At 40.0% G+C, this 16,204-nt stretch overlaps 1 protein-coding gene across 1 annotated transcript in view; it reads left to right on the forward strand.

Moving 5' to 3' along the window:
- The window catches only part of LOC126251892 (WW domain-binding protein 11), a 102,669-nt gene that overhangs the window by 57,692 nt on the left and 28,773 nt on the right, over positions 1–16,204 (forward strand). Inside the window, exon 5 of the mRNA XM_049952603.1 lies at positions 3,420–3,682. Within this exon, the coding sequence (XP_049808560.1) occupies positions 3,420–3,682 (263 nt within the window). The remainder of the gene's footprint in view (positions 1–3,419; positions 3,683–16,204) is intronic.

Genomic DNA, 16,204 nt, shown 5'->3' on the forward strand with positions numbered 1-16,204 from the left:
ATGACTTATTAAACTGATATTTCGGTAATTTTCACATCTGTCAATGCCGGCTTTCTTTGGGATTGGAATTATTATATTCTTCTTGAAGTCTGAGGGTATTTCGCCTGTCTCATGCATTTTGCTCACCAGATGGTAGAGTTTTGTCAGGACTGGCTCTCCCAAGGCTGTCAGTAGTTCTAATGGAATGTTGTCTACTCCTGGGCCTTGTTTCGACTTAGGTCTTTCAGTGCTCTATCAAATTCTTCACGCAGTATCATATCTCCCATTTCATCTTCATCTACATCCTCTTCCATTTCCATAATGTAGTCCTCAAGTATATCGCCCTTGTATAGACCCTCTATATACTCCATCCACCTTTCTGCTTTCCCTTCTTTGCTTAGAATTGGGTTTCCATAAAAGCTCTTGATATTCATGCAAGTGGTTCTCCTTTCTCCAAAGGTCTCTTTAATTTTCCTGTAGGCAGTATCTACCTTACCCCTAGTGAGATAAGCCTCTACATCCTTACATTTGTCCTCTAGCCATCCCTGCTTAGCCATTTTGCACTTCCTGTCGATCTCATTTTTGAGACGTTTGTATTCCTTTTTGCCTGCTTCATTTACTACATTTTTATATTTGCTCCTTTCATCAATTAAATTCAGTATTTCATCTGTCACCCAAGGATTTCTACTAACCCTCGTCTTTTTACCTACTTGATCCTCTGCTGCCTTCACTACTTCATCCCTCAAAGCTACCCATTCTTCTTCTACTGTATTTCTTTCCCCCATTCTTGTCAATTGTTCCCTTATGCTCTTCCTGAAACTCTGTACAACCTCTGGTTTAGTCAGTTTATCCAGGTCCCATCTCCTTAAATTCCCACCTTTATGCAGTTTCTTCAGTTTTAATCTACAGCTCATAACCAATAGTCCACATCTGCCCCTGGAAATGTCTCATAATTTAAAACCTGGTTCCTAAATCTCTGTCTTACCATTATATAATCTATCTGAAACCTGTCAGTATCTCCAGGCTTCTTCCATGTATACATCCTCCTTTTATGATTCTTGAACCAAGTGTTAGCTATGATTAAGTTGTGCTCTGTGCAGAATTCTACCAGACGGCTTCCTCTTTCATTTCTTCCCCCCAATCCATATTCACCTACTACGTTTCCTTCTCTTCCTTTTCCTACTATCGAATTCCAGTCACCCATGACTATTAAATTTTGGTCTCCCTTCACTATCTGAATAATTTCTTTTATCTCATCACACATTTCTTCAATTTATTCGTCATCTGCAGAGCTAGTTGGCATATAGACTTGTACTACTGTCGTAGGCGTGGGCTTCGTGTCTTATCTTGGCCACAATAATGCGTTCACTATGTTGATTGTAGTAGCTTACCCGAACTCCTATTTTTTTATTCATTATTAAACCTACTCCTGCATTACCCCTATTTGATTTTGTATTTATAATACTGTATTCACCTGACCAAAAGTCTTGTTCCTCCTGCCACCGAACTTCGCTAATTCCCACTATATCTAACTTTAACCTATCCATTTCCCTTTTTAAATTTTCTAATCTACCTGCCCGATTAAGGGATCTGACATTCCATGCTCCGATCCGTAGAACGCCAGTTTTCTTTCTCATGATAACGACATCCTCCTGAGTAGTCCCTGCCCGGAGATCCGAATGGGGGACTATTTTACCTCCGGAATATTTTACCCAAGAGGACGCCATCATCATTTATCCATACAGTAAAGCTGCATGCCCTCGGGAAAAATTACTGCTGTAGTTTCCCCTTGCTTTCAGCCGTTCGCAGTACCAGCACAGCAAGGCCGTTTTGGTTAATGTTACAAGGCCAGATCAGTCAATCATCCAGACTGTTGCCCCTGCAACTACTGAAAAGGCTGCTGCCCCTCTTCAGGAACCATACGTTTCTCTGGCCTCTCAACAGTCATTTATACTTATGAATTTGTGGCAGTGTGACTTGTTGCCATCTCAGGTGACTGCTGATGACTGACTGGTGTTGGTGAGCACCCACAAAACCTTGGGCCTCACATTGTCTGCTTCATCTTCTGATTATTTATTTAGTTTCATGCTCCACTTATTTGTACTACTATTTATCATGGTTTGAGTCAGTTTTCAGGGTGTATGCACATTTATTTATTTGTCAATATGACAACATGCTGGCCGTTTACAGTCTACTGGCTTAATTTTAGTACAAATGAACATGTTACTCTTAGATACTACTCATGTAACTAGTGAAACCCCTCTCTTGCCTCCACCTACTTGCTCTTTGGGTACTGTTTAATGAATATGTGGGTAGCTCATTCAACCATGTGATTTTAACCGTGTTTTATAGCATACACATTTATTTAAGGGTGTGAATTGCCCACATTGCATTTTATTCCACTAGTTGTTGTTGTTATCGTCATCTTCAGTCCAAAGATTGGTTTGATGCAGCTTTCCATACTTGCGTCCCATGCAAGCCTTCTTTATATCTGCATAATGACTACAACCTACATACACCTGAATCTGCTTGTCTTATTTGAGCCTCAGTCTCCCTCTGTAACATGCCTGGCTTTATATAATTCTGCAATTACTGTGCAACATCCTATTTGTGTATGGTAATTAACCATCCATCTATGCCTATAAATGCTCACTGCCAAAATGTAACCAACTGCAAACATAAGTCTTCCAGCTGCTGTACATGCTGCACAAAACAATGCTAATGGCTTAAACAGCTGCTTCAGTGCCTGTGCTGTTTGGATTGTCCCCTGCAAAACAGCTACTCTGTGTATAGGGAAGGGGAATTAACACAAGACAGTTACTACATATGTTATTGTCGAGTGGAATATTAGGTGTTCCAGAGTAAATGTATGTGTTTAGAATGAGCAGAAAAGATATAAACTCATTAGCCATATTTGCTTCTGAAGTTGGTGCTTTTTGTGTTTAGCAATCTTCAGGTCCTCTTAGGATGTTTGGCAGGTGTTCATACATATGGGCTTCACTGTATAGTCGTATGAAATATACACACATGGAAAATCTTACGGAGAGGTCATTATATCACCAAAAGAAAGACTCAAAAATCTATGGAACATATCACATAAGAATTGGCACAAACTGTGCAGCTGATTGTCCCATTTTGCGTGAACCACACATTTTACGTCCCTAATTGTGTCCTGTTTACCTTTTCCTTATAATATCACTGTACTGTCAGGAGGTAAGGTAGCTATTTTAAACAGCTAGCCTTTTAACCACCTCTTTGAGTGGAAAGAAGCAAGTGATGATAATTAATGAAATGTCATTATATTTGGAATAAGACAGATATGAAAGGGCTGCCTTGAAATGTTGATCACTGTTATAATTTTTTATGACCATACAAACGTCATAGATTTCGTAGTGTGGTAACTTCAAGAACACAGTGTTTGATGTTTGAATATTTTGTAGGTGATGGAGTAGTAGCAGACCGTGTAGCTGCTGAAGCATCTGATAAGCGATCACGTGTGATCAGATTTGCTGATGACGATGATGATGATGATGATGAGAATGCAGAAGGTGCAACAGATGATGCAGCAGTTGACAAATCTGGAGAGAACAATTCCAAGGAGAAAAATGATGACAGTCAAACTTCAGGGGCTCCAAAACCAACATCTTTGCAACAAAAAATGTTGGCTATGGCTGGCCAAGACATTGACCAATTCATGAAAGAGGTGAGTAATATGCCCAGTTTGAATGCAGAAATGTTTCAGATGTCAAGGACACTGTAGCTGCTTCAGTACATAGCTTCTGTCTTATAACACCGTAAACACACACACACACACACACACACACACACACACACAAAATGTGGGAGAACAATCTTCTGTCTTTAGAGGCATGTCACTAGTTGCTGCTGGTAATTTATTGGTGTAGTGGCTCATTTATGTATTACAAGGCTATAAAAGAATGAGAACATGACGTTTACTGCCTATAAAAATAAAACAAAGTACTCATGCTAAAATCTTAGACCAACTTCTGTAAAAGGTTTGCAGAAAAATGTCTGTATGTTAAAAAATTTTGTGGTAAAATAGTTTTGACTGAGTTGGAAAAAAATGTGATAAAGTAACAAAACTGACCATTTGGTTCTAACAGACAAAATCTGTTAATGGAAGGAGTAAAGCTAACCACTGGCTATCTAGTTAAGCTGTTATGTGGGGTTACCTTTACTCTTTCCATTGACAGTTATGTAACTGGTAGGATAAAATGCCAAGTAAGCTGTGACTTGGCATATGCTCAAACACTCTGTTCTGTGATTACAATCCAATATCTCTTTAGACATTAGTTCTATTGTTTCCAGGCAATACCATTTGTGTAATCATCATAGAAGGTGAACATCCTAATTCAGTGTTCATATTTGTATGTACTGGCAACAGTTAGTTTGAAGTTGTATGTTAATTAACTCAAATGTTTTGAGGACTCTTGAAGTTTTCTCAACTTGACTAGCTACCCACAGACCAGACCAACAAAACCAGAAACCAATCAGTATGCCATATCTCTTGTACATTAAGGTAATTACATATGCTAATTCAGTTAAATAAACAAGGTGATAGTGTTTGGCAGCTATTTACTTATGGGGCTGAAATTTCAAGTACTGTTGACATAAACTTTTAAAACTAGAAAAAACTGTTTGTGACTAAGAACCAGTATGTTACATTCTTAGTGAGGAAATAGGGTGTCTGCAAAAGATTGAAGAGGCTCGGCAGATAATTCAGCCTCCAGGTGAGGGAGAGGCCAACTTGTGTGTGTCCTTGATTTGATGTCTTTTGTCCTTACTTGATGAAGAAGATAGAACATAACAAATTCGGCTCGCAAGGAACGTGAAAGAAATACATTTATTGGTAAATACATAAATGAACAGTTCACAGTTCGAAGTGAAATAAAAAATAATAGCAACTTCTCGTAATATGATAGTGTCTCAGTGGTAATCCAGCTCGAGGTCCTTGGTCAGCATCTGGTCAATATCCTAGACAGTGTCCAGCTCAGTCAAGGTGCGGGCTGGCCAGTGGGATGTTAAGAAAGTGCAGCAGCTGAGGGGAGACCAGTGCTTGAACCAACACTGGCTGCCGGGATACAAGAATGCTGGGGCTCGGCCAAGTGATACTGTCCAGGGCAGTATCCAGTCAGGTGCCTGGCTGGTGGGAAGCCAGTAGAGCACTGACAGCTGGTGGGAGGCCAGTATTCGAACTAACAGCAGTTGCCTGGAATCCTGTGCTGAAGTGGATATGCTGATGATGAACACTACCGACAGATGGGCTGATGGGTGCAGCTGGTGCTGAGCCTGGAGTGTGAACAAATGCTGGAGCCTAGTGGTCACTCAAGAATCTTAAATACTGCAGCCATTAGTATTTCCGTGAGGGGTCACATGATGTGTGGACCCATCGTAGCACTCTACTCACTACACTGTGGTTAGGGATGCATGCACTGCTAGTGGGCAGTACTGATGCTTGGGGATGGGGAAAGAAATGTCTGGTTAAAACCAGTACTGATATTTTAGTTCTGTATAACTGGTATTTTTCGGTATTTGTTTGGTCTTGGTTACAACAGCTTTTTTTTTACCAATAACCGAGTAAATGGAACCAGCCATTTGCAGCAGTGCTAAAATTTTTGGTTGTTAAATAAAACTTCAAAAAAATTGATATTTATAGCAAACACAAGGCATTTGAGTCAGTGCTGCATTGCAGAGACAATAATGTACATTTTGCTGTTTGATGTGTAGGGTTGACAGATCCAAAAAACAGAAAAGCAAGATTTTGTGTTTACATTCAGCTGGACTTTTTTTGCTCTAAAAGCCAGTATATGTCGGTAGTGTTCATCATCAGCATATCCACTTCAGCACAGGATTCCAGGCAACGGCTGTTAGTTCGAATACTGGTCTCCCACCAGCTGTCAGTGCTCTACTGGCTTTTTAATACAAATAGTCAGTTGGGTATTTTCAATCATTTATTAATAATCAGTTTCAGTCAGTTGTTTGCAAGACCCACCATAAATGTGCCTCAACTAAAACAACAACAACAACAACAATAACACAGTAAACACCTTTATAATTTAGCAGTTATGATAGCAGTTAAGTTCTCGGTCTTCTTAATTGCTGTCTTTTTCCTGAGATAATGTTATGTCAAAATAAATTACAAGCTACTTACTGAACAAAGTAATTATATATTGTTCTGGGGCAGAAAGTGAAAAGATGTTCAGAACCTTTCATTTCAGTTTGGCTTGTAAATGAATAACAACAATATGTAACTAAGTATTAAAATTTCTCTCCTAAGCCCACTTTATCAAGAATTTTATTTTTCTTAGAAATCATTTCATGTAGCTCTTGACAGGATAATTTTAAATTACGCAATATCTTCATGATTGTGTCAGTTTGCAATTTAGCCTTGGGTTCATTGGACATTTATGAAACAGAACTCATTCAGTGTTGGCATTATTGCCTGGAATTTCAAGTAATATTTTGCTAATTTCGGTAATTCCAAATAAAATCCTTTATTATGCACTTTCATTTCTCAACACAGGTAAGAGCGAGGTGTAAGCAGGATGGGGTGGGGTATGTTGGCATTGGACTGATCGGCACATTCTTCCTACTTTGCCTCATTCACTCTGTGCCTTGCTTGGTTGTAACATGGGATGTTAGGCTCGTTGGGCCTACACAGAAAAGTGTAGGATGCAGTCATAACAATAGCATTTCTTGGTATATTGGCAGTCCTAGTGGCATGGTCTATTGACAGTATGTGTAGACACAGTGTGCAAGAGTTGCCCCCAACGGTTCTGTATGGTAGTTTCTCACTGTTGTCCTCAGACATCAGCTGTATTGCAAACTCATACCATCCAGGGTGTACACGCCAACAAGAAAAAAAATTCCCGGATGTCCCAGTTAAAGATACACTTTTTTCCAGGTGAAAATACACTTTTTCCGTGTTATGTGACAGTATACTTTCCGTTTGGAACTGTAAAACTTGTCAATCCTTTGAATGGTTACGGTTTTATACAGCGGTGTAGAATTTCCCAGCACTTTAGAAAATGAAACTCACGGGAAAAAACACTTTTTAGAAAGATCTTTGATGTGCAGTAACATGTACGCTGCATATTTTCGTAATTCGAATTCCACTAAACCTCACATGTTACTTTCCGAAGCATCAAAATCGAGATTGCGATGCACCTCTATAATCCAGTCATAGCACATCTCTGTGATCTCGCCATCCGATGACAGCGGATATTCAGAGCATACGACACGTGATGCAGTCAGGCAATAGCAACATCACTGTCAAGTAGCGCGAACACACAAATAGGAAAAGTTATGGTTTGAATTAATATACATAGTGTTGCTACAAGAAGAGCAAAGCTTTCACATATAATATTGGTCTCGAAGATTAATAAGCTGCAAAAGAAGCTACGCTAAGCTTTCACATATAATATTGATCTTTTTTGCGCGTGTTACACTTTAAGATACATCACACAAATGTGCCAGTAAAATTTTTAATAACGACATAAATATCTGATCTTCTGGGCTCAAAATTATTTTAACTGGCTTGTCATCAAAGAGTTGATTTTTAATGAGAGTCAAATGCTCTGTGATTTAAGAAATTCATCGTACATTCTCGCACATAGTTCATCTTGCGTAAAAGGAAATTTACTTCGAAAGTAACGCTTTTCAAATCACCATTCGCAATATTTTCCCACGACCTGTTAGAAACAGGTTTGTTCCAGCAGTTGTCAGAGCGCCAGATAGGCGTCACTGGCCTTGCGCAGGTACGATGACGTAGGGAGCCCGTATGTTCGTACGTGTAAAACATTACAAGATCTTACATTATGTCATAAAAGAAATAAGACATTAGAGGCTACTACAAAAACATCGGAATTTTATGAACCAAACTAAAATGCGTGATCCAGCTTAAAGTGCACATTTGTATATCCAGATTCCCAATGAAGTATGCCTCGACAATGAAGTAGGCTTTTCAGTGAGCTTTTTGGGATGTAATTTTTCTTGGAGTACCGGTATTGTATTATCTCATGCTTGGTTGTTTATTGTGGCATAATGCCATACGTACTAGAAGCTGAAAACATGCACTTAAAATGCTGCAAACAGTTGAAACTAGCCAATTGTGTCGAATTAAACACTTCGTTTAAAATAAATTGACTGTCTCAGCGGAAAAGATTAATAAAAACCAAATTTCTGTAGCAAACTGACAAAAAAACTTCATTGTCTTGCAAGGTGATTAACCTGATAAAACATTTTAGGCTTCCATAATTATGTGAATGTATTTTAATTCACTTGATAGCTACCAGCCACAGAAATCCATTCTGTTTTTATTAAACTTAAACAAGGGTCAGGTGGAGATACCAACTTCCCCACTACAACTCATCTTGCTCTGCGCATCAGCCCCGGATTTACGATATTTCCGAACCAGGACACTAGTAGATAGTGCCCCCACCCTGTCCCACGTGGGCCAAAGTGCAGCGCCATGCCCCTTCACACCGTATTATTCTATTGCACGTCACTGAATTTTGTTCTGTGTCATTCAAATGTGTATATTTTGTACTGGATACCATCAAACTATATTCAGGACAGGTTTGACATCCTGCCCCTCTTAAAAAAAAAAAAACTCGCAATTGATAGTGGATGGGATGATATGTAACCGGGAGAACAATAACTCTTCAGAAAATTTGCACTCCTTATTGCCTATTAGCTAATAACATGCTGTTTTGCGTGACATAAAATTAGTTTTGTGTGACATAAAATTAAATATAGGATACATAAAACCAGTAAAGGCAAGAAATAGACAAGACCATATACATTTCTTCAATCCTCAGGTGCCGACCGGAGTGGCCGAGCGCTTAAAGGCACTACAGTCTAGAACCGCACGACCACTACGGTCGCAGGTTCGAATCCTGCCTCGGGCATGGATGTGTGTGATGTCCTTAGGTTGGTTAGGTTTAAGTAGTTCTAAGTTCTAGGGGACTTATGACCACAGCAGTTGAGTCCCATAGTGCTCAGAGCCATTTGAACCATTTTTTTGAATCCTCAGGTCCTAGAGCTGTTTTTCTCTCTATCTTGCTACAACTTTACATGGTGTGCTTTCCTTTCTGCGAAAGAATCTATTACCTCATCAAAGGTAGTCAAATTGTTTTGCTACAGGAAAAATCGAAATGTTATCTAATACTGAAAAAGCTGTTGATACAAATAGTACCCACGACTGTTGTGGTGTCTCAATCAGATTACGTCTAATTTGTCACTGTCTGCTAGATAAAATGAAGTAGGCCTTTCTAATATTGCAGCCATTGTAACATATATCAAATTAATGAGACTGTTTTGGCGCAAATGATCATTTTTATAACACGACAGAATATAATTCAGGAAGTACCAATACCAAATGCCCCCCACCCCTCCTTCTGCCCCCTAGATCCAGGCCTGCTGCCCATGGGTGCATCTGGCAACTTGGGCGCTCTAGTAAATTTTTTCCGGGTAGCATCTGGCTGTTTGCTGCTACTACTCGTACAGCTAACAGCCACACTTTTCTATCCAGAAGCAGGAGAAGGTACTACTCATATGCAACTCGACAACACATGTGCAAGAGCACGTTCGCAACTTCTCAAACGAATCTAAGGTAAACAGTTGTGACGTCACATTCATCGGAGGGAATTTGTTGTTACGAAGCCATAATCTTTCGAAAGCCTTTGACTCATTTTGCTGTCGGCAGACGCTTGTAGGAGTACTGTGTTTTGTTGTATACGCGCATTTTCTTTGCAACTTAAGTTTTATTTTTGTTTTTTCTCTCATTCATGTTTTATCGCTGCAGTATTATTCTGCAGTAGCGGGATACAGTAATATCATTTGTTTTTTAGAGCATTGGTTCCTACCAGTCAAAATTACAAAAATTTAACTGAAAACTAAAAATGAAAAATTTCTGGAATTCTAAAAAATTCCCGGGTTTTACCCAGTTTTCTCCCGGATTAGAAAGTTCCCGGGTTTCTCCAGGATGTCCAGTTGTCCCAGGTCATATACACCCTGACATTCCCTAGTTTGTGGAAGTATTTTATGAAGTGTGGTAGCAAAGAAGTACAATGCTCCATTTGCTTTAAAAGATTAAAAACAGGAGGAGGCAAAACAAATTTATGACATCATATAAATTGCGTGAAGAGAAGTTGTATTTGATTGTTATACCTATCATTTTATTGACATGCTATAAACTTGGGATAATAACTGAACCCTTAATTCTATGATTGGTTCGGCGGGAAAAATTAATTTCATCCAAAAGTGATGATCTTGGGAGGTCACCAACTTGTGACCTTATGTTCTTGCCGCCATTGCATCCCCATCATTTACCTTTGTGGTCATTGCTGGAGACAATAAGACCGATTTTTTTCTGCAGCCTCATAGTCATCATGATCTGCTTCTTCATCTTTATTAGAATTTCCACCTTTGTTCAAGTCTGCTTGTGCTACAGGAAGTAATAGCAATAAAAAACTGCAAATCTCAGAAACTGGTTATTTTGAGCAGATTTAAAAGTTAGATTAAAGTGAAGATGAAAAGAATCAATGTAACTGAAAACTGGTTGTTGTTTCAATGATAACCACCATCCCTTCTGATGCCCCTCGTCGCAGTTGCTGGAGTCTGGTCTGTACGCAGAGCAATCTATTGCCATTGCCATCTGGTGCATACACAGATTAGCTATTGTCATTTGCCAGTATTAGTGTTTGGACAAAATTGGGATTTGCCTTACACACATGGCAGCTGTGGCAGGCGATGCCAAGAGCGTGGCAACAGGCCGGTTGCAGGTGTATGTACAGGCAGTGTCAGTTGCCAGCCCAGCTACAATACTTTTAACTTCCCTGACGACACTCTATAAGGCTCTGATGACACTCTTATAAGGCTCTCACAGAACTCCTCTGTGGGAACCTGAACCCCCTTAATGTTCTGTACGGCTCTGTTATTGCCTGCCTCAGGCTAGAGCTGTTAAGAGTCTCATGTCATTAGGGCTTCTGTGTCCCCTGAACACAATGAGGAGCCCAGATTTCTGCACTTCTACAGGGTCTTTCTTGCCAGTGGATCTCTCGGTATCCTCTCCAATCCTCACAAGCAAATATCTTTGGAGAAGTGGCCGATAACATACACTGCAGTCACCATTTTCTGATCAAGATGAACTGTGTAGATAAAGCAGTGGCTGAAAGGAAGCACAGAAAACAGATGCTAAATGGGACTTAACTGGAAGTGCACTAAACTCCTGCTAATCCAGCGCTCAATAGTTTAGCCTCTCAGTAATCTGGTCCACATCCAGCCTCTAGTCGCTCAAGCAGAAATCACGCATACACTAATGAAGTCTCAAGTGTAACAATGTTGTAAATTACAGTGTTAAGCTATGCTATAAATGTTTGAAGTTGTTGCTTTCTTTATGGTTCAGAATCGTGATTTCTAAAATTAAACATGTGCTAGACCTCAGGTAGAAACTCGAAATTCAAGATAAGTTGAAGTGAGGTTCTTAGCAGAAAGCCATTGCTGCTGAGTACAACTATTTATGAGAAAATTGTAACAGACACAAAGAGATAATCAAAAGCTTACAGGAAGTTTTTATTATGAAAGTAAATATCTCGTAATGCAGATGTTAAAGCTGCAGACATCTTCCTAGAGTACATTATACAACAATCAGAAACATGCAGTACCAGCGCAAGTAATGCTTGTAAAGCCATTGTGTGACAAAGCTTACTGCCATCCCATATCATCAGTGTAATAACTAAAAACTTGGGATATGTTTCAAAGTGAGTGATATTACTATATAAGTACACAATCAATGTTGCGATTGGCAGGAGAGCCAACACCGCGTTACTAGAGGAAGCCGAAAGGCGCGCGTTTTAGCTCACGCAGGCTGGCGTGAGGTCTGGAACAGGACAAGGAAATTAGAATTTAGAAAAAACGGACGTAGCTGGTGGAATACTTAACTTTAATCCATTAATGGTGAACGTCGCTCTGGACGGTACATTATTCACAGTATCAAAGTAACTGGTAATGGCGCCTTGCTAGGTCGTAGCAAATGACGTAGCTGAAGGCTATGCTAACTATCGTCTCGGCAAATGAGAGCGTATTTTGTCAGTGAACCATCGCTAGCAAAGTCGGTTGTACAACTGGGCGAGTGCTAGGAAGTCTCTCTAGACCTGCCGTGTGGCGGCGCTCGGTCTGCAATCGCTGATAGTGGCGACACGCGGGTCCGACGTGTACTAATGGACTGCGGCCGATTTAAAGGCTACCACCTAGCAAGTGTGGTGTCTGGTGGTGACACCACAATCAAGGACTAAGTTTTCTGTGAAAATTTAATGTATCTTTGGATTTAATAAAATACAATCCCTGTGGCCAAGAAAAGTCTACTAGTATCAAACATAAACTTAAATTTGATGAAGAAATTTCTAAGGATGTATGTTTGGAGCATTGCATTATATGGTAGGGGAACATGGACTTGGGAAAACCGGAACAGAAGAGATTTGAGGTGTGGTGCTACAGTAGAATCTTGAAAATTAGGTGGACTGATACAGTAAGGAATGAAATGGTTCTCCGCAAAATTTCCGAGGAAAGAAATAATATGGAAAACAGTGACAAGAGGACAGGATGGTATGACATGAGGGAATAAGTTGGATGGTACTAGAGGAAGTTGTAGAGAGTAAAACTTGTAGAGGAACAGATTGGAATACATCCAGCAAATAATTGAGGATGTAGGTTGCAAGTGCTACTCTGAGATGAAAAGGTTGGCAAAGGAGAGGAATTTGTGGCAGGCCGCACCAAACCATCAGAAGACTGATGACTGAACACTGCAACACCACACATAAGCAGATGCGTCACATTATGAATGTGATCCACCACACCACTTATGTATCCATTTTGCAGCCTTGAGAGCATCTGCTAAGACAGCTTGTCACTTGGTGAAGTGAGGAGTGCACTCAGCAATAAGGAACAGATGTGTAGCACTACACAGGTTCAGACGCTTAGCAATTGTAGAGACGTATACAATCTTTCAGGCTGCACGGGTCTGATAGACTGTCAAAGAGAGCAGGAGGAAGTCATCATGAGTGTTCCTGGAGTAAAAAATTATTCCACTTGCTCAACACAAGCATAGGAAGATAGGAGGGATTTCCAGAAAAAGTAGTCGGCATCTAAAGTAGCCAGCATGTATAATGAAGGAGGGACGTCACCTAGCATCAGCCAAAATCAAATACGGCATGCAGTGGCAACTTGATAAACTAGAGGAACTCAGTTTAGAAATTTTTAGTAAAATGTAAAAGACACACAAAAGAAATTACCTTTGTCACCTGTTGGCAGATTAAAATTGTGTGCCGGACCGAACTCGAAGTTCGGACCTTTGCCTTCCACAATATCCTTTCTTTCAGGAGTGCTAGTCTTGCAAGTTTTGCAGGAGAACTTCTGTGAAGTTTGGAAGGTAGGAGATGAGGTACTGGCAGAAGTGAAGTTGTGAGGATGGGTCGTGAATTGTGCCGGTGTATCTCAGTTGGCAGAGCACTTGGGTGTGGAAGGCAAAGTTCCCAAGTTGGAGTCTCAGTCCAGCACACAGTTTTTAATCTGCCAACAAGTGTCAAAATTACATACTTTTGTGTGTAAGAATCAAACAAGTTCAGAACAATTTGAGAACCAGTGGTGACTAGCCGACTTGCCAAAAGTGTCAACAGTGAATCATCAGAGAACAACAGGCAGACAAAGAGAAAGAATGACAGAGAGTGGATATGATATGTCAGAATAGTAAGTCTAGAAAGCAAACAGAGATCTAAAATTGAGTTTCTAAGACATAGCAAACTCAGAACCAAGATAACGATGTATTGTGAGATTAGTACTGTAGTGCACAGAAATTGTAACTGATTGTGATGCCATAGTGCTCCCAGCTTGAAAGGGACACAGCAGCTGCCGATAGGCTGACTCGGTGAGTGGGTCCATGCGGCAACCCTAGCAGTGTCGACCCGCATCAACCATACGATGCACGGCCACGCTGTCTAGTGGCTACCATCGTTTTCCATATCACCTGTGCTGGGGCGGGATACCTAAAAACTTTTACACAGTAAGAATACACTGAAAGAACACAGTGTGAAAATGTTAGCTGCTAAGATACACTGCAGGTATTAAAAAAAGAATGTTGAAATTTGCTGAATTTGTAGCTCGCCAGGCGGCTGGAGACATTATACCACTGCTATAACTGTAGCAGACAGCGCTTCCACAACACTGTGGGCACATGCACTTGGTTAACAACACATTGGTAAATACATAACAAAGCACAACATGAAAGTGTTAGTAATGGAGACAAAACTGAAATAATTTTGTTTATGATTTCTTGGTATATGCTTGCTAGTAGCATATGTCTTTGTGCAGCTTCCAGACTTTCATTGTAATGTGGAATCCAATTAATGTTTCCAACCTGACAAAAATGAAATATGAAGAATGTCGTATGGATATGCAATCGAAACCACTTATTGCTTTTATGTATTATATCAAAGCAAATCAAAAAAAGGTTTTGCGTCAGCTTGGTTCCATCCTCTTCCATTGATGTATGCCTGCATTAGTCATGGCATACTATCCACAAGTCCAACAAGGCACTGTTGGTCCAGATTGTCCCACTCCTCAATGGCGATTCAGCGTAGATCCCTCAGAGTGGTCGGTGGGTCACATCATCCATAAACAGCACTTTTCAATCTATCCTAGACATGTTCGATAGGGTTCATGTCTGGAGAACCTGCGGCCACTCTAGTCGAGCAGTGTCCTTATCTTGAAGTAAGTCATTCACAAGATGTGCACGATGGGGGTGCGAATTGTCATCCATGAAGGTGAATGCGTCGCCAATATGCTGCCGATATGTTTGCACTATCAGTTAGAGGATGGCATTCAGCTATCGTACGGCCGTTATGGCACCTTCCGTGACCACCAGCTGCACACGTCGGCCCCACATAACGCCACCACAAAACACCAGGGAACCTCCACCTCACTGCACCTCCACTGTGTCTGTGATACAATACACACCGTCAGCGTCTATCTTCAGGAGTTATGGGAACTAAACTTTTTTTGATGTGTGTATTATCATAGGGCATTCATTCCAGTGATGTCACATTTCATTAGAAATTGTGGAAACATAGACAAAACAGGAAATAACTCAGATGATGATTGTTGTGCCCAGTCCAGAAGAAAAATGGAGTGTCTTCCAAGCCCAAAGAAAACAGACACAGTTATAGTTTTCAGTAAAAAAGAAAAGTCTTAAATTTCTTTTGTGAAACAAAATAGGGAGAAAATGCTTAAATTCAAGCAGTGTGCAAAGCCACATTCGTTTTATAAAATGTGAACATGAATTGTGCATATGGAAAAAGATTTACATGAAGTACGAAATATGCATCAAAATGAAACTCTCAAAAGTGTCAAAGTAAAACTATTTGAAAGATTCAGAACTGCTCGAGATAGTCAGTGCACTGTTTTCGAGGGAGCTCTAAAAGACTGGACACACTGAAGTTCAAGTGAGATGAACATTACTAATTTCAAAGCCTCTTAGACCCGGTTAAACTGATTCAGGAAATTATAAGGAAAAGGTAGTCCCAAAATTATTAAGTTTACTTTGAGTAAACCTGTAGAGATGTCATTAATAGGTAATATTATAGAGAAATTCGTAGCGGACGTGAAGACAAAGCTTCTTGTTACCTTTCAAAAACTGTGTATAAAGCCAGTCAGATATCTTGCCAGTTGCACTTTATCATTTTGAGCGAAAAACAAACAAGTCACTCGCGCACTCAGTGCGTGCTATGACTCATTCATATACCATATTTACCCAATTATAAGGTGAGGTTTATTCCCAAATTCATCATTCAAAAAATACAAGTCGCCTTATATTCCAAGATTAAACTATTGTTGTGGAGGTCAACATTTTTATGTTGTTTAATAAGAGTATATATGGTCATATTACACTAATAAATGAAGCACAGCTTTATTCAGAAACATTCTGAAGGGCACTTGTGGGCAAATGATACATTCATGTAGCTCAAGATCTCCCAACAGCCCAAAGTACTCACTACTGTATCCATGTTGCTCAAACAATCACATGGCACTAGTACAAATGATATGCAAGCAGCTATGAACTAGCCAAAACAGTCTACTGATCTGCTTAAAATTTAACAATTTTGTGAAACACAGGAGGAAACATCGTTAAATTCTGTCACCTTACATACTC

This window comes from Schistocerca nitens, chromosome 4 (genome assembly GCF_023898315.1).
Source record: "Schistocerca nitens isolate TAMUIC-IGC-003100 chromosome 4, iqSchNite1.1, whole genome shotgun sequence".
Lineage (NCBI taxonomy): Eukaryota > Metazoa > Arthropoda > Insecta > Orthoptera > Acrididae > Schistocerca > Schistocerca nitens.